Below are 18,540 nucleotides of genomic sequence, written 5' to 3' on the forward strand. Positions count from 1 at the left end.
TTTTAGAATTAGTCTGGTTCAAAGGAGAATCAGATGGCTGAATCCTGACTGACAGAGGAGGAGTTGGGGATGGAGGAGGGTAATTAGCTATTGAGCAATGCGAAAACTGCTGATCACACTGAGGGACCTTATATATGAATGCTTAGATAGGTGTCGTATTCCTATAGGTAGATGGGGATCAGCTGAGAGTCAGCTGATGCGAGCTTGACTAACGTGACCTGCCAGAACTAACACTACGCTTGATGTATATGGTGCAAAATATGAAAACGTTACTTGTATAACATACTTTCAAGGCTATCATAGGTCATTCTCACAATTTTAACAAAACCTCTTTTGAGCTCTGAGATAAAAGTAAAATGTTCATACACGCTATATTTCATTTTTTTGAAACATTGTAGAACAACTTTAGAGTGCTGCACTCTACTTAAAAAGCAAGTCCTAAACATCATGGTTTGCTCTGCCACGTGAAGACAGAAATTCAAAGCACACTGAGAAAATCAGCACACGCAAACATCGAAGTGGAAATAAAATAGAGCATAGCGAGTCAAACTGCTTCCTTCACCAAGCAACAGCTTTAGTGGAGTTTCTTTCCAATTTGCCAGATTTCGTGTTGGAGAAATCGATTTGAAGGTGGCTAAAATGCTGCCCTAACTGGATTTGTCGACGCTGAAGTGCTGAGCTCCTGCAGGGCCCCATTTTTCTGCTGCTAGGTTACATCACGGCCAGGGGATGTGGGCGGTAGGAGGTAAAGAGGAACAAAGCAGACTTCCTGTTGTGATGGCAGGATGGGGACGAGGCCTTGGGGTGGGCCGGAGGGGGAACTCGGCATAGGGGTATCAGTGCCATAGTTCAGCTTTGAGCTGTGGAGTGTGTGCGAGACATGTTAGACAAACACGTATCGGCTATGGACCGTCTCAAACATGTGCTGTACATACAAAGATTTAGCATTGTTTAAACGGGCTGAAAACACACACTCATATAAAACACACAAATCCGAGCAATCTTTGCCTGGAGTGCCTGTGGGGTGCAGTGGGAGGATAAGGAGAGGCAGGGGAGCCGGGCGCAGCGTGTGGGTGTCTTGAAGAGCAGCCCGCTACATTAGCAATAAAGCTCCATGTAATTAGCATGTCTTTGGTTGATAATTAGCGTTGTTGGGAGAGAGGCAGTGAGAGGCTTGCCCAGCCTCTTTAGCTCTGTTTATGAGAGGCTAGAGGCTCTTCTACCCTACTCTACTCTCCCTGGTTCTTTCTTTCTGCTTATGCCTTCCGTTTTCATCCATTTTTATCTCTGCTTTCGTAGGTCAGGACATTTTTTCATTCAACTGAAATGTACACGGTTGTACTTTTCTCAGTTTGGCATTTGCGTAATAAAAGATATAAACATGAGAAAAGATACATGAAAAATGATTTGCGAGAGATGAAAACTTTCTCAGTTGTAGATAGATAAAAAAATGTTTGTCAAAATGAAATTTTCGCTTTGATTTTATTTAAGTACAAGACAAAATGGTGATAGATTCATAGTTAACTGGGACCTTTATAAATTAAAAAAACAGGTTCAAACAAATTAACAAGTGTGTTCATTGTTGTGCAAGCTAAGTCACATACACAGAACATATTTGTCAGTTTTTACATGCTCTTCATACCTCAATCGAAGCACCTTTCCTAGCGCGTTTAGCTTATACACAAAAACTCATTAAAAGTCTCCTACGTCTTAACATCTGGGGCTAGACAAAAGGTGGGAAGGTCCAGATAATTACACTTTAAGTCACGAAGAAAGAACAAATTACGAGTGCTTGTGTAAGGTCAAATTATCTAGTTTTAGATTAGCAGGGGGGGGGAAAACAACAAAAACACAACAACATGGTTTGGTTGTCAAAATGCTCTCTTATTGGCACAGTTGCAATGCAGCGTTTATTTGGCAGGAGATTAAAAACTTAAACAGCCATAAACCCTATTCGCACGGGATTAGTATTACCTGGGGACCTTGTGTGATTTTGAAATTACCCAACCACATCTGAATTTCGTGTGGTGCATTTCCTATAATACACTGTTCCCAGCATGTGTGGAGCATTAGAGCTAAACTGAGTTTTTTTTTTTTTAACAACAGTTGAGGGATCAGTTGTATTGATACTCACCAAAGTCTCTGTTTCATTATTATTTTATTTTATTACATTTTATATTACATTAAATCAGTAAATTAATGAATAATAAAATATAAAAATTAAACATACTATAAAACATTATAAATTATATATAATAAACATCATGCAATTATATACATTAATTTTATTTATTTTAATTTATTTATTATGCTATTATATAAAATGAATGAATGCTGTAAAATATTCATATATATTGTTTATAAAATATAATAGAAATGTATATAATTTTAAACATTTTATTATATCAAATATAAATTCAGTAAATTAAGGAATTGTGTAAAATATGATAGTATATAGATAGAGAGAGAGAGAGAGAGAGCTCTGATTTTATATATTTAAGTAATACTTTTTTTTTATTACTTAAATATATAAAATCAGTAAATTAATGTTGCATATCACTTTGGTTAAAAATGACAGCTAAATTATTAATTAGTAAGCACTATTCTAATTTTTGTTGTTGTTGTGTGTGTGTGTTTTTGTTTTTTGTTTTTTGTTTTTTTGCAGCACAGTTATTAAAAATGAGGTAAAACCGAGAGAGATTAGCATGAAAGAAAAGAAGCACGTTGTGGCTGCATGCTTTACTCATGTCAACACTCCCATCATCACATGGAGCGGTCGTGTCAACAGGACACAAACACTTGAGAGAGAGTTTGCCAAACCCTTCGCATCATAGATTAGCTTTATCTGAACAGCCAGCTTTTAATCTTCTCTCTTCTCTCACCGCCACAACTTCTGAATAAATCGGCAATAGAAAGGAGCGCGTTTAGCCGCAAGCATCTGGAGACAAACTGAGAGAGAGAGCGACAGGGAGGGAGGCTGGTGATTATTTCCAAAGGTCACACTGTTAATGACTACCTGCTTGGTTAATGAGATTCCGCAAAGCTCCCTCACGATGTTTCACCCTCATATGTGTTGCCGTGTGCTGAGACGTGTGAGAAGGGTTGCAGGCGTCAGCCTTCTCTCAACTTGCATCTGTTTAAAGTAGAAGGAGAAAGGGAAAAAAATAAGATCAACACAGGTTCATTAAACCTCTTGGAAAATGCTTAATGTGGACAAGGTACACTAGTTAACTGAATTTCATTTTCATTTCTCTTCAAAGTGGCAGTAAAGAGTTAATTAAAAGATATTTTCCTCATAAGGACTTTGCACATTAGTAGGCTGCTCCAGTAAAATATTCCCTCAGTTGTCTTTTGAAAAGACTTTCTTTCTTACTAGTTTGAGTAATTAGAGATCAGAGAGAACATTAGCCTACAGCGATTTTCTCTCAGCGCCAAGACTCAATGACCATTTATTTAACTTACAAAGACCTGCTCTGACATAACACACTGACATAACTGTGTCCTCTTACAAACAAACATACATCTGATAGAGGGAAATATTTGTGTATCACCATAATCTACCACCACACACACACATACTATTAATGGCTCACGTGAAGAGTCAATAAATTTATGGTAATTGAACCGAGCGTTGTTCAAGCTCAATATTTTTGCCAGAATTTGTCATTAAACTCAGAAGAGGCTTTGTCTAGTTAAGAAAAATAAACCCCGTGACATTGATAATAAGAAATGTTTCTTGAGCAGCAAATCAGAATATTAGAATGCTTTTTGAAGAATCATGTGACACTGAAGACTGGAGTAATGGCTGCTGAAAATTCAACTTTACCATCACAGGAATAAATTACATTTTAAAACATATAAAAACATAAAACAGTTATTATAAATTAAAACAGTATTTCACACTATCACTGTTTTTACTGTATTTTTGGTTAAATAAATGCAGCCTTTATGGTGAGCATAGTAGACTACTTTCAGAAACACTAAAAAAATCTTAATGAGCCCACACATTAGTGAATATGTGTACATATTAATAAATGAATAAAGATTTAAATATATATATATAAATATCACAGAATGATTTGGCTTCTTGCAGACTGTAAGATTTCAGAAGTCTTCATATCATAACAAACCAGATTAAAATTTCGACACATCCTTGACATGTTGAAAAATAACTCAAATTTGACACGTGTGTGAGACATCTCTCTAGCCTTCAAAGCAGATCTCATCACTCATTCAGTGAGGAGCAGCACCAGTCCAGAGCATTTTGACCCCACAGCCTTAGAACAACTTGTTGAACTTCTACCACATGGCTGCTGGATGTCAGCGAGGAGAACCGAGAACATTTGTTCTGCCTCACTTTCTCGTTCTCTCCTTTGCTCGGTCTAAATTTCTCGTGTTTTCTCTACACTTCCCTCTGATTGGAAACAGCTGCAAAGCGTTTACAGCAACACTTTAAAAATGAGTGCATTTCAGATGTGTCTAAATTAGGAGCCCCCTCCCTCTCCCCCTTCCTCCCTCCGTTTGTGTGTGTGATGTGGGTCTGTGTGTGTGTGTGTGTGTGCATGAGGTTTTTTTTAGTATCCTTCCCCTAATAAATGTCTCGAAAAAATGGTAGTGGTCTAAAAATAGCATGCTCTGTTGCTAAATTTAGCACTTGGCTTATTGCGCTGGCAAAGCGAATGGAGAAGAATAGGCGTGGAGAGGCAGGGTGAGTAAGCAAGACTCTATTCATTCAACAGCTTGTGTGGAGGCCTCTAGTGAACCGCTGCCCTTGCACTGCATCCCCCCTCCACCGCCAGACCTGTGGGTGCCACTAAACATTTGATCCAGCGGATACAAGCTGTTATTATTTATTTATTTATAAAGACTCTAAAGGTTGATTATAGCTAGTGAAACGGATTTGAATGACTAGTCCAGTGCTTCCATTTTACAGACACAGAATAGTGCGCACATACACTTATTCACATTTATAGAAAGGGCTGTGATTGTAGGTTAAAATTTATATGAACGATTTTAGATTTAAATTAATGAATGTATAAGAGAAAGTGTGTATTTTAAGTCCCCTAAAGATTTTTTTTTTTCACTATGTTTTATGATGTGATTTCATTCATTAGTTTATTTGGTAACACTTTATAATGAAGTCCCATTAGTTAAGGTTAATTAATGCATTAATTAACATTTAAGTAATATATTTGTTGGAATATGTATTAGTCTTTGTTAATATTATATAAAAGTACAACTTTTCATTATTAGTTAATGCTAGATGAAATCCATTAAATAAATAAATACAATTCTAATAATTTTGATTTGAATAATGTATTAGTGAATGTTCAAATTAACAATAAATTAACAATATATGTTTTAGATTGTTTTATTGTTAGTTCATGTTAATGATGCAGTTAACTAATATTAACAAATTGAATCTTATTGTCAAGTGTTAACGTTTATTTTTAATAAACATTACTGCAGTGTGACAAATACATTTTTAACGTACAAATATTGGATGCAATCTCTCAGTTAACATGAGGTAATAATAAAAATGCATAATGAAGCTACATGGATATCAATTAAAACAATTACAACATTTTTTTAAAATAGTTTTAGAAGGAACTAACCCACTGCAGTGTAAACTAATGTTAAATCAACACAACACATGACATCAGAGCTTAAGATAAGGAAACAAGGTTGTCCTCTGTGGCTGTCCCTCATACTGTCAGTGGAAAATGAGCGATCTATTTCTGTATGTGGGTGTAGATGGCAGTGTCCCCTCCCACAGGGTCTGAAGGGTGTGGAAACACAAGGTCATGCCAGAGAGGTCAGGTGCCTGCGCATTGTTCCTCAAAACCCTCTGCCCCTTCCTGTAATGCAGCTGCATGATAAGAACCCCTACAGACAAAAGCTGATAACTGATGTGTGTGTGTGTGTGTGTGTGTGTGTGTGTGTGTGTGCAAGCAAGTGTGTTCACAGCTCACTCTGTCCAAAAAAAGAATCACAGCCCTTTCAATATATGTGTGTGTGCGCGTGATAGGTGTCCTTCTGTCTCTCTAGAAATAAAACAAGACATAAAGACATAACCAGCATGTTTCAAATGGAAAGTTGGCCATGGTATAAGCACCCCTTTATTTAGCTTGACTGAGTGTCATTGTGTGCATGTATGGGATGCTCCATTAGGTCATATGAATGACTTGTCTGTCTGTCTTGCTAACAGCCATGGAGACAGAATATGAGATGACGCGCTTTACAGTCATGTACCAGAATCTGAAAAACTATTGAAAAGGTAGTAAATAAAGACACAAGCATACCATTTTTTCCCTAGAGTTTATCATTAAGAATAATGTTTCTTTGAGTAACAGCTATACTCTTCAAACAGCTAGATAGCTTTCGTCTTTCTCTCTGTACTACTTCACATTATGCCTTTATATCGGGAATAGATTTAATTTTAGAAATGCCTAAATATAGAAAATTTTAAGTGGATTTAGTCTTTCCCTGTGTTCATCCATTCTAGGATGTAATTAGATGCTCAAGGTATGATATTACTTATCCATTACTTACTGTAATCATGAGAAATCAAATTGTCCTTGATCGGTTGAGATAAAAGAGTTCATTGTGTCAGGAAAACATACTGTAACTTTTATAACTGAAAACTTCTTAATGAAAAAAGATAATTTGTTGTAACTAAAGCTGCAAAAACAGCTTGTTCATTCTGCAAATATCAAAAATCATTACATTTAATCTAAATTATTGCACTTTTACGTGAGCACAAATCAAAATAACTTATACACAGATTTTTTTAACTTCATCTAGTTTCCTGAGTTATTATATTTACCGTATACATTAACACACTCTATACATTATTAATATTGAAAAGTTTATCTAACTGTGAAACTCCTAATAATAATTCCAGTAATTTCAAATTGTTAACATTAAAACAAATAGGAAAACTTTGTATTGTAGCACAGAGGTGCATAAGTGCATTGATTCAGCAACTATACAATCGCAAGAAAAACATAGTCGAGATTCATGTTTGGCTTGTTACCAATGCAAGACAATGGAAATGTCAAATGGAAAAACGTTTTCAGGATAAACAGCCAGTGGTTGAATATCACAGACAATTATGCTTCATTAATCGAGGTAAGCAGAATTCTTCATCACGATTAAAATACGTTTAATCGTGCAGCCCTACACAGAAGACAGCTTGAATTCCGGAAAGAACAGAATGAAGCTGTTTGATTTTTTTTATTTGTTGTCAGATCATATAAATAAAGCTTATCTCCTGGTCTCGATAAGCAGAATATTGAATGTGGGACTTTCTCAACACCTCCTTGCAAACCTGTTAGCTCCATTCCATAACAGAAATCCTCTTGAAAATAAACCATGATGGTCTGTCTGGGTCAGAATGCCTCATAAATCTGGCCTGGTTTTAACTAGATGTCTAAATGAGGACTGGACACTGTTCAGATTTTAAAAAGAGGCCAGAGTAAAATGATCAGTAGTGAAGACAGCAGGGAATCGTCTTTGGCTACTCGAGTTTCTCTGGCTTGATTACAGCTGGAATTGCAAGACCGTAGTTGATATCAGTCCATTATTTAGGCTTCAGCCCTGAGAGGAGGTCTGACAGAAGGAGCCAGGAGGGATGAGAAGTATGAAAGAGTTTAATTAGGAGCATACCATTGAAGGAGATATTCCTTCCCACACTTTTCCCTTCCTTGTCTCCACTGATTCTTGATTCTCAGAAGCCGCTCATCCCTCCACAGCTCTCTATTGACTATCTCTGTGCATTTTAGCTTTTTGTCAACCCCCCTCACCCCCGCCTGGCCATTTTCCACTTTGTTAGATTGATTACTCCTCATCAATAATGTTTTGGAAAGACGATCACACAGCTTTCATCTTGCAGAGCTATTAAGATGTCAGAATGTTCTCGCTGCTTGGTCCAAGTACAGGGTCTTTGTTGTCTACTGTATCTTATTTTTAGATAGACAAACTGGAAGCATTAATGTTGCCATTGCTTCTTGGGAAATCAGTTGCATTGGCTGTGTGTTTTGCCTCCCTTCAGAAATGAAGAGCATGGGAGTGATTATGAGTGAGTCATTATAAACCCATAGGAAAGAAAAAATTCGAATGGGATCTCTTTAAAATCTCAGTTGTTTCTCCTAGACAGCCATTTTATTAAATGGAGTTCAGACAGAAACTTTTGCTTAAGTCCCCTACTTAGAAACAGACCCCTGTAAACTAATGTGGAACAAATGGATCTGTTGTCACTGGTCGACCTTGAAACATTCCAAGTTGTCCACAAGTTGAACAAATTAATACAAATTTAATTTAATTTAATTTAATTTATTTATAAAATGTAAATTGTATGATTATAACATTTATTCATTATTACCTGTTTTAACGTATAAATTATATAATTATAATAAATGTATGTGTTGTTTAATTAGATCTTTTTAAAGTCTCAAATGTTTATTAGCAATGAGATTAACTAAAGGTCAAATGAAGACTTTTGCTTGAATCTACTTCTACTGAGAAAATGAACCTGGTAATTAAAATATGCTCATATTTGCCAAGATGCCAAAGTCTGCAATCAAAAGTTACATTTTTTTTTCATTAACATTTTCCAAGATCACATTATATGAGTTGTACTAATTAATTGTATTGCTCTGTACTCTTACTGTATGTCAGTTATCTCACTTTTTTATTTTTATTTAAATGAACCTGAAAAAAAGATGCTTCAGACACATATAATTGAGACCTCCACTTAGGCTCCTGAGCTATGAAAGAGCAACATGTGAGCATTTATTTTTTTTCTCTGAGTAATGGGTGTTTGTTTAGCCATTTATGGCCATCTTCAGCATACATCCTGTGATTGGCTAACTCTATCCCCCTACGGCAGAATGTGTGTGTGTGTGTGTGTGTGTGTGTGTGTGTGTGAGTGAGTGAGTGAGAGAGAGAGAGAGAGAAAGAAAGAGAGAAAGAGAGAGGGCTGGTGACAGGTGTGGATACTCTGACAGGTGCACATATCTGGAATGAGTGGCGTAGCGGCAGACCTTTAGGGTGTTCACAGCGGCTGCATGCTGGGTCTTAAACTGCCTATCCCTGCTTGAGCGCTCACTCAGCCAGCATGCCCTCCCATCAGCACTCTATAGTCTACTCTGCCTCTTTGCACTCCTCTGCCTCAGATTGACATCGGCCGCTCTACACCCTAAATATTCCCTCCACCCCATTGCCGAGGCAATACCTGAGTTCTGTTGTTAGGAGGCAACCTATCATTTGAGGCAAAAAATAAAGTAACCAATTTTATTGAACTCAGAAATTGTTAGTAAATTTCACAAACAATTACAAAGAAATGGTAAAGTAACAAATTGAATTTAACGTGAAGTAGAAAAAGTATTTTCTTGTAGAACATACTCCAGTCATTTTTATTTTTATTTTCAACTTTGAAACTATTTCAACAATTTTATATAACATTATGAAGTTGTTTACTTTGTCTTTTTAATGACTGACACACTATATCTCAAAATTTCCATAATTTTCTATTTCATTCGCCCAAAACAACCATGCCGGTACTCGTCTTCAAAGCATTTGATCAGCTCAATATGTATAAAGGAATAAAAAAGCTCTCATCACGCATTGTCGCTCTCCACACAATCCCTCAACACCTAAAAGAAGCATGTCATAGCAAAGAAAAGAGGATGAGAAACCTGTCTTCATCAAGCCCTCACGTCAGCAGAGTAAATGAATTATCGTGATTGATGCAGATGAAGGCAGAGAAGGACTATGTGTGAGAGCTGCACATATGTTAACTGGTGGCTAATATCCTGCCACGCCATACTTAGAGAAAGTTGATCCAGTGGAACGTCTCACTTTGATGAGACGTCAGACTCCTCAAGAACCTTGTGCAGATAATTACACGAGAGAGTTGAAGACTTTTTGTGGGTCTGTGGTGCAGCATGTGGCAGTGTGCCTCAAGTGTTTATTCCTTCTTTAACTACATGGTGGCTAATATCCCGCCACGCCATACTTAGAGAAAGTCGATCCAGTGGAACGTCTCACTTTGATGAGACGTCAGACTCCTCAAGAACCTTGTGCAGATAATTACACGAGAGAGTTGAAGACTTTTTGTGGGTCTGTGGTGCAGCATGTGGCAGTGTGCCTCAAGTGTTTATTCCTTCTTTAACTACATTCAATGAACACAATGGTGTGTAGTAAATTATTAGTAATTTAAGATGTGGCAAGTTTTTTATTTTTTTTAAGTGTTAATTCTAAAGTAACGTTTCCCAGTTGGCAGACACTCTCTCATAGGCCGACTCTACTGTGAGAGGAAGATCTCATTCCTACTAGAAGGTGGCCATCAGGTGGCAGAGAAAGAAACTGCTGCTTTAAAATATCAGCAGAGCCCACAATTCTTTCTTTTACTGTTACACTAGCTTGTTTGCTTAAGCTTAGCACAACGTTTCAGCTTCATCCCATTTTTGGTTCATGTTCTTAATGGTTATATATATATATATCAAAAGTATCATTTTAGGTTCACTGGGTGTCTCTCTGTTAATCTATTTGCACCAGCTTTATAGGCGTCTCTGTACTGTGGCCTGTTCCACTCTGCTAAAATCACATTTAGAAATTTTTCTCTTTGGTACCCAGACCTGGTTAAATATTAACGTTTGCATTTTAGGTTGGCCCTTCCTGCGTGTGTATCCTGTTGTCTTGACAGCTTCTTTTAAACCAGCTTACAAGGAATATTTATGATTATTTTATATTGCATCAATATAAATAACATGACCTTAAGAAAATAATCTAAAAGCAAGCAAGACTTGAAAGAATTTTAGAAAATAAACCATCAGCTTTAATTTCTTCATTAACAACCCTTTTAAAGTTTCTGCACTAGTGGTTCTCAAACTGTGATCTACAAGTTGATTGACTTGCTAATAAATTGACCTAAATAACTATGAAATTAAATTATTATTATATTAAATACATACTTTACCATTCAAACGTTTGGGGTTGGTGAGAGTTTTTGAAAGAATATTTTTTGTAAAATATTGTTGGAAGACATTTTTTTAATGCTCACCAGGCAGCATTTATTTGATATAATATAAACAGTAATATTGTGAAATATTGATTTAAAATATTTTAAAATAAATTGTTTTCTTTTAAAATATATTTTAAAATGGGATGGCAAAGCTGAATTTTCAGCCTTTAGTGTCACTTGATCCTTCAGAAATTATTATAATAGGCTGATTTGGTGCTCAATAAACATTTCCTATTATCATCAATGTTAAAAACAGTTGTGCTACTTTTTTTTTTTTTTTTGGATAATTTTTTTAATAATATGTATTCATTTCTTTAAATATATAAATCTTACTGACCTCAAACTTTTCAGTGATACTGTATATAACTATACATAATTGTTTTGAGGAAGTTTCCCCCAAATTCTGAAGTGGACTCTTCATGGATGGTTTTCAAACTTTAGAAAGTATGCCGTTTAATCCTGTCTAAATACAGCTTGTATGAAACCCATCTCAGGGTCTTTGTGGTGGTTGGTATTTGAACTGTGTGCAAACTTGTATTTACAGACCCTGAGAAAGAAGGGTCTAAATGGCTGTGACAGCCCAGACCCTGACGCAGACGACTCGGTGGGCCACAGCCCAGAGTCAGAGGAACAGAAGTACCGTAAAATCAACGACGACATTGATCTGCACATGATCAGCAGACAGAGGATATGTGTAAGTACCTGCATCTCAGACAAGCCCTCTCACGCTTCCTTTTCTTTCTCTCTTTTTCTGTCTCTCCGTGTGCTCTGGCTCACTGTCCGCCCTGCGCGGGCCTTCAGGCGTTGAGCAAGAAGGAGAACAAAGGCGGCGAGAGCCTGGAGCTCGAGTCTGCTCTCGCTCTCACTCCACGCACGGAGGAGAAATACAAACAGATTAATGAAGAGTTTGATCTAATGATCAAGACTCAGAAGATACCTGTAAGTACAGTGAAGAGAGGAGAGGCGAAAAACTAACAGCTCTGTGAAAAAGCTAACAAACATATTTGAAGAAACAAAGCAATTAATTCTAATCTTGATAAAACCTTATGTACCATATATAGAACTCATTTAAAGTATATACAGTATATCATGCAGATGTAGTATATCGAGCATTTATAATGACGCTGGCACTGCCTTTGGATGCATGGGAGATAATTGCACTTCTGAGATACGACTAAAACAAGAAGAAGCACAAAGACAATTATTGTAAGACATACAGTCATATTAACCTCAAGTATATTTTGTGCGTTGGAAGGCCTTTCATTGATTGGTGTTCAGGACTAGATACTCTTCATTACATGTCTGAACCTACAGCCTGATTGAAACAAACAAATTAATTTGCAAACCTAAAGTGCATGTGCTTTCCTAACTATGTGTGTCACAGAATTAGGAGAAATAAACTGTACTGCCTGTCTGTCTGTCTGTCTATCAATCATCTATCTATATATATATATTTGTCTACCTGCCAGTGCTGTATGAAATAAACAGTAATTTCCAGTCAGTTGAAAGTTTTCAAATCTTACATGATTTTGAGAAGTTAAGGATGTTTCAAAGCAAAATACTGATGTACGTTTGTGTGGTTAAAGATTTGTCCAGTAAGCTATAGTGTTTTATTGGTTAGGGTTAGGAGAATTAGGTTGGGTTGGGTGAAGTGGTAAATGATGGTGGTGAAGATAGTGATCACAGTGACTGAGTTATATTTTCCCGGTTAGAGAGTACAGTAGCACAAAGAGAAAGAGTGGCACCATGCAGAAGATGCCTAGGCTCACGTACACATAAAGATGTGGAAATCTTTTCCATTAAAAAAAATATATAATAAAGACACAAGAGAGTCCAGGAAAGTTGCACAAAAATGCTAAAGATTCCTCATGTTCGGTTTGTATTGAATCATGTACTTAGTAGTTTTGTTATTAACCTCTTATTTTCCTATAATTTTTAATACGTTTTATTAATTAAAGCAGGTTGATATTATTGAAGCAGTATCCTTCTTTTTTTGTCAGAATCTAAACATGCACTTTTTTTTTATCTAATAGCATGCTTGAATTTTACTCCAGCAAAAAATACAACGAATGGTTGGTGTTATCAGATTAGAAATTGGATTATAACCAGTTCTCATAAGATTAGAGAAAGTCATGAAGCATCAAACTAATATTTTTCAAGCTATTAAAAGGGCCTTGGGGTCTCTGAGACTCCAAAGAGAACATGAGGGTAAAGACGGAAGGATGAACACCTAACGAAAGTGAAGCTGTGCCCACCAAGACCTTAAATTATTTGGCTGCCTTAAGCCATGATTGCTGTGGCCTTGTGAGTTAATGAAGAATGAAAGAGTGACAAAGAGCGAGATGCTCCTCTTCAGTTCCTGTCAGTTGATGCTTTCCCAGATGAGCACTTACAGACCCTCAAGACACAGGGCTAAAATTAGGGGCTATTTTGTCCTTAAACATAAACATAATATGAAGGAGGAAGGAGTCTCTTCAAGGTTAAGCCTGTGTCTTTTGGAGTGATTCGAACAAGAGGATTTACAGAGATTTAGAGAGTTTAGAGTCATCTCGGCTTGTTCATTTATGGTAGATAACAGAGAAAATGGACAGAAATACCTCGCAGGAGTTCTAAGGATTGATGTCATTGCATGCAACATATTAGTCAAAATGTCTATCTTGTTTTTTCCCACTTCTCCTTTGTATTCAGTGCGTTTAACTCTTAGTCGTCACCATTATTATTGTAGTTTACATTACTAATTATTATCTTAATGGTATATATATATATATATATATATATATATATTGTTTCTGTTTCTAACCAGGCTGTGCCCTCCTCCACCTACGAGATGCCCATCCCCATGAATAACCAGATATACCCAGGCAATCATAACCTGCTTCCACTGGCCCACCACGGCCTGCAGAGAAACAGCACGTCACCCGGGGTCACACACAGACCACCTAGTGCAGGTAAAAACACAATTTTTTTGGAAAAAAAAGCACAAATTCTCTTCCAGCTCTAACCAGCCTCACAAATATTCAGCTGAGCATTCTGTTTGTATAAGCTGGGCTTGTATTCACAGTCATTTCTTAGCAGACTTCAGTCATTAAGTGAACTGGATTGGTTCAAACCCAACAGCCACAGTAATTGAAAATAGTAATATTTAAATAGTAATAGTAATATTTTTTTTTCTTTCTTTCTTTTTTTTCACTCCAATTCTTGCAAAATAATTTCTTAACAATTTTGTTTTTGTTCTAATGTGTGTATCAATCACCATATACGCTACCTTCAAAAGTTTGGTAAGAACTTTTTAATGTTTTTGAAAGTCACTTATGCTTTCTGATGATGCATTTATTTGATCAAAAATACAATAAAAAGAGTATCATTATGAAATATTATTACAATTTAAAAATAAATTTTATAATTTTATAAAATAACTGTTTTAATATATTTAAAAATATATTCATTTTTAAATGTATTATATTTAATAATTGATTTTAAAATATTTTTCCTATGATCGCAAAGCTGAATTTCCAGCAGCCATTACTCCAGTCTTCAGTGTCACATGATCCTTCAGAAATCAATATGCTGATTTCTTATCATTATCAATGATTGAAACACTTATTTTTGTGAAAACCATAATACTTTTTTTAAGAATTATTTGATGAATAGAAAGTTCAGAAGAACAGCATTTTTCTGAAATAGAAATATTTTGTAACAATAGAAATGTCTTTACTGCCATTTTTATCAATTTAATGCATCCTTGCTGAATTAAAACTATTAATTTCTTACGAAAAAAATCTTAATGACACTAAACCTTTTAGTTTTAGCATTAAACAACTGTCTTGCTGAATTTGTCAGGTTTGGTGAAATCACATGCTCACCGACATCTTGTGTGCTCTTTAATATAGTTTGTCCCTATAAGCTTTGTAAATATCAGGGTTTTTTATTAGTAAAGAGGTAAACAAGCATATTGGCATCAGCCAGATGCTGCACTGTTTGTCCTGTGTCCTCTGTTTGTTTGCTTCAGCTCATCCGAACATGATAGCACACAACTCTCTTCTCACCCTGTACTTCTGCTTTATGTCTTTTGTAGGATAACAACTAAAACATACTTGGACTATTTTACCATCTAGTAGCCCAATCCTTTTGAGAAGTTTGTATAAGAGTTTCTGTATACAAAAACAATCCACTTGATATACAGTCACAGTGGTGCTTTGACTTGTGGTTGCCTCCGAGTCTCTGGGTATATGTGGATGTCAGTGTATGCATGTCTGTGCATCTGTTTGCATTTGTGTGTGTATGAAGGTCTGCCGGTCTTAACCACTAGCCAGTGGTCACTGCAAAATGGCTTGGATATTTAAAACGGGACTGTAGATGTTTTGAACTTGGCTTTTGGGTTGCTGGGACACAGCTGGGTAACCTTGTCTGGCCTGGGGTCTATTGTATGAGGGTGAGGGTGAGGTCTGTCAACTGACCTCCTCTCCACACTGTCTGGAATGCACAAAAGTACCACTTGTTAGTGTGGCCCTGCTGTCCACGTTCAGGGTCTACAGCCATCAAATATAGCCATTGTGCCGACTACAGGCTAACACAGGGCGCAGTGTGGAGTTGATGTAGGCCACAACTCTGGAAACAAGAGTCGAAGAGAGTCAAACGACACAAACAGCCTCAGTTTTAATGGTCTAATAGTGAAAATGACAGGAATATTCATGAGTCTTTTTTCCTCTCTCTCTTTAGCCTTAGTTAAAGCTTGATTTTATTTAGTATTTTTCTTGTTTAAAAATGACTGATTTCTTTTTAAGTATGTATATAGTATGTATATAGATGGATGAATGGATAGATAAGTAAAAGATAGATGGATGGATGGATAGATGGATAGATATTAATACCATTCACAAAAGTATTTAAAAAATATATACATTTATTTAGCAAGAATGCATTACATTATTCAAAGGTGAGAGTAAAGTTAAAACATTCTGTTTCAAATAAATGTTATCTTTTCAGCTTTTTTTTAAAGTGGTTTAAATGGTGTTTTGCCAGCATGTTCCAGCAAAAGTGTGTCATGGTTATGTTTGTCGCAGACAGTTATTTGTTCGGCCGGCACACTGGCATTCTCAGACAACCGCAAATCCTCTGCTACATGTATTTATGTATCTGTGACACATAGGGTTGTGCTTTGAGATCTGGAGAGGTCAGCCAACACAATTGAGAAAGTGAAGCAGCCGGTCATTTTTTACCTCTTAGGTGGAGTCTCATAGCAGGTCCGTTGAGTTTTTCTTTCTGCGTCGTTTTTTGTTGTTAATTTACTGTTTCTGGGCATCTGCTCCTACCACACCTCTGCAGTTTACGGGTCATTGAAGTAGCAGTACATGTGGAATTCTTTCAGTTGCTAGAACCAGGGCTTGCCTAAAACCTCAACACCGAATCAACAAACACGGACAACAGGATTAAATGTGTCCGTTACACCACAACAAGAAATCAGAGATGTTCCAACTCGCAGGGAAAGCTAGCGTGTACTTAACCACACTAGCCAGTCAGCTTGCTTTGATGCTGAGTGGAAACTTAGGCCAAGCCCATTTACAGTTAAGCCTCCTCTGCGGAGCCCCAGAAATAGTATCGGCTCCTTTATCATGTGTACACATCAGGCGATTTGTGTGTGAGGAGGGGACCACTTGTTTCTGGGCAGCTGTAATTTTAGTACTTCCCCATTGTGAGGGCGATAGCTGGGCCACAAGCGCACAGGGAAGAGACTTGTGTGGCTTTTGCAAGGGAAACAGCGTGAGTCAGTAGATGGACACTGTTGTGGCCTAGCGCACTGGTTTTGGCTCTGAGATGCTGTTTTCAATGACTTCTAGAACAAACAACTGTAAAAGTCAGTGAATAGCATGAGAGAAATGAGTTTTGTGCTACTTATTGGCCACCTGAATCCCAGCTGTGCTGCTTCTGATCCATAAATCAAGTCGCTGTGGCTCATTCATCAGCAGTGTCTAGCACACGTCCTTAGATGAACTTGTCGTCTCCGTCTATCTGCTCTCGATGGGTCACTTTAACTCTTGCGTGGTGTTGCTGATCACTAACGACAGCAGCCTGGTTGTTAAATACACCTTGGCCTGTGTGATTCGAGCATACTGTACTGTACAAGCCTCTTTAATTAATCTGCACACATCATGAAATCACAGGTTTCTATGGTTACCAGAGCAGAACTAAGGCCAGTCTGTATGAATGGTTCTATTGCTCAGTCCTTTTGTGCTGTGATTTTCTCATTGTGATTGTGCATTTGTCAAACTGCTTGAACCTAAAAAGTTTACATGCACAAATATACACTGAATCTTATATGTGGCCCAAGTTGATTTGTTGAAAGACTTTAAATGAATATTTTGACTTCAATACAAGACATGAGTACACATATCAAAAATCAAGGTTAGACACATAATGGAAGTGAATGGGAATGATTTTTGAGGATTTAAAAGCAGAAATGTGAAGCACATAATTTTATATGTATTATTTAAGAGAGAGAAAAGCAGGGATGAGTTTTTTTGATTAAATGTATTTTTATCAAATGCATGGGATCAAATGCAGTGTTATTTCCTCATATCCACTGTGAACAATGAAGTGTGGCTGTTTAAGTGTTTAGAGAAGAGCTCAAGCCAGCTGTTTTTCGAGCCTCGTACTTCACTATGTATGAGGAGACAGGAAATGCATCAGTGCACATGGCACATAGCATCCATCCACTCACACTTTTACAAACACAATCTCTCACAATCCCAGTTACTCTTCCTGGTTCCCGACTCATGTCCTCCTTTTTTTCCTTGAATCGTGCAAATTACGCTTTCAAGAATTCTCATTTGAAAACAACAACCATCGCCCAACAACCAACAAACCATCGCCTTCAAATTAAAGAAAAATCACCACGGCTAAGCTGCCGAGGACGACATCTGCGTCTAGTTTTCCTCTCGAGTGTATGATTGGGAAATTCATTTGTGTCTACCGTATAATTCCTAACCCTCTTTTAAGTGGCAAAAGCCATGCAGCACTCCACAATTTCCCCCTTGAAAGCAAAAAAAAAAAAGGATTTGGATTGAAACAAAGACTCTGTACTTCTTTCCTCCAATCCTTCTTATTTTTTCCCAGTATAATGTACCCCACTGGTTCTTGGGAGATGATGAAGTCGGGTTAGCAATTGTGGATGAGGAATAAAGATTGCTTGTCTGATCCACTTCTGGTAGTCAGAGAAAGCCACATGTGCACACATGTATTTATCATTGATTGCCAAATGATGGCCTTCAGTGTCAATAGTTAAGGGCCATGGATTTTATGTCATTTATAGAGTCTGCTGCCTTGGGAAATGAGATGTGATAGTGGCAACCTTCCCATTGTGCTCCAGATGGGGCTTGGAGTGATCCTTTACAGTTGAAATAAAGGGTCCTGAAATGACTGGAATGCAATTTTTTCAAATATAACTTGTAAATTAAATGTGATGGATTTTTTTTTTTTAATTCGTTTTTTATTATTGTTTGAACAGAAATTATATA

General features: G+C 36.9%; 1 protein-coding gene across 1 annotated transcript in view; it reads left to right on the forward strand.

Moving 5' to 3' along the window:
- The window catches only part of LOC107753177 (myocyte-specific enhancer factor 2C-like), a 69,465-nt gene that overhangs the window by 42,249 nt on the left and 8,676 nt on the right, over positions 1–18,540 (forward strand). Inside the window, exons 4-5 of the mRNA XM_016569299.1 lie at positions 11,571–11,720; positions 13,830–13,978. Of these exons, the coding sequence (XP_016424785.1) occupies positions 11,571–11,720; positions 13,830–13,978 (299 nt within the window). The remainder of the gene's footprint in view (positions 1–11,570; positions 11,721–13,829; positions 13,979–18,540) is intronic.

Source organism: Sinocyclocheilus rhinocerous, unplaced genomic scaffold, assembly GCF_001515625.1.
Source record: "Sinocyclocheilus rhinocerous isolate Xijiao unplaced genomic scaffold, SAMN03320098_v1.1 scaffold3063, whole genome shotgun sequence".
In the NCBI taxonomy this organism is placed as follows: Eukaryota; Metazoa; Chordata; class Actinopteri; order Cypriniformes; family Cyprinidae; genus Sinocyclocheilus; species Sinocyclocheilus rhinocerous.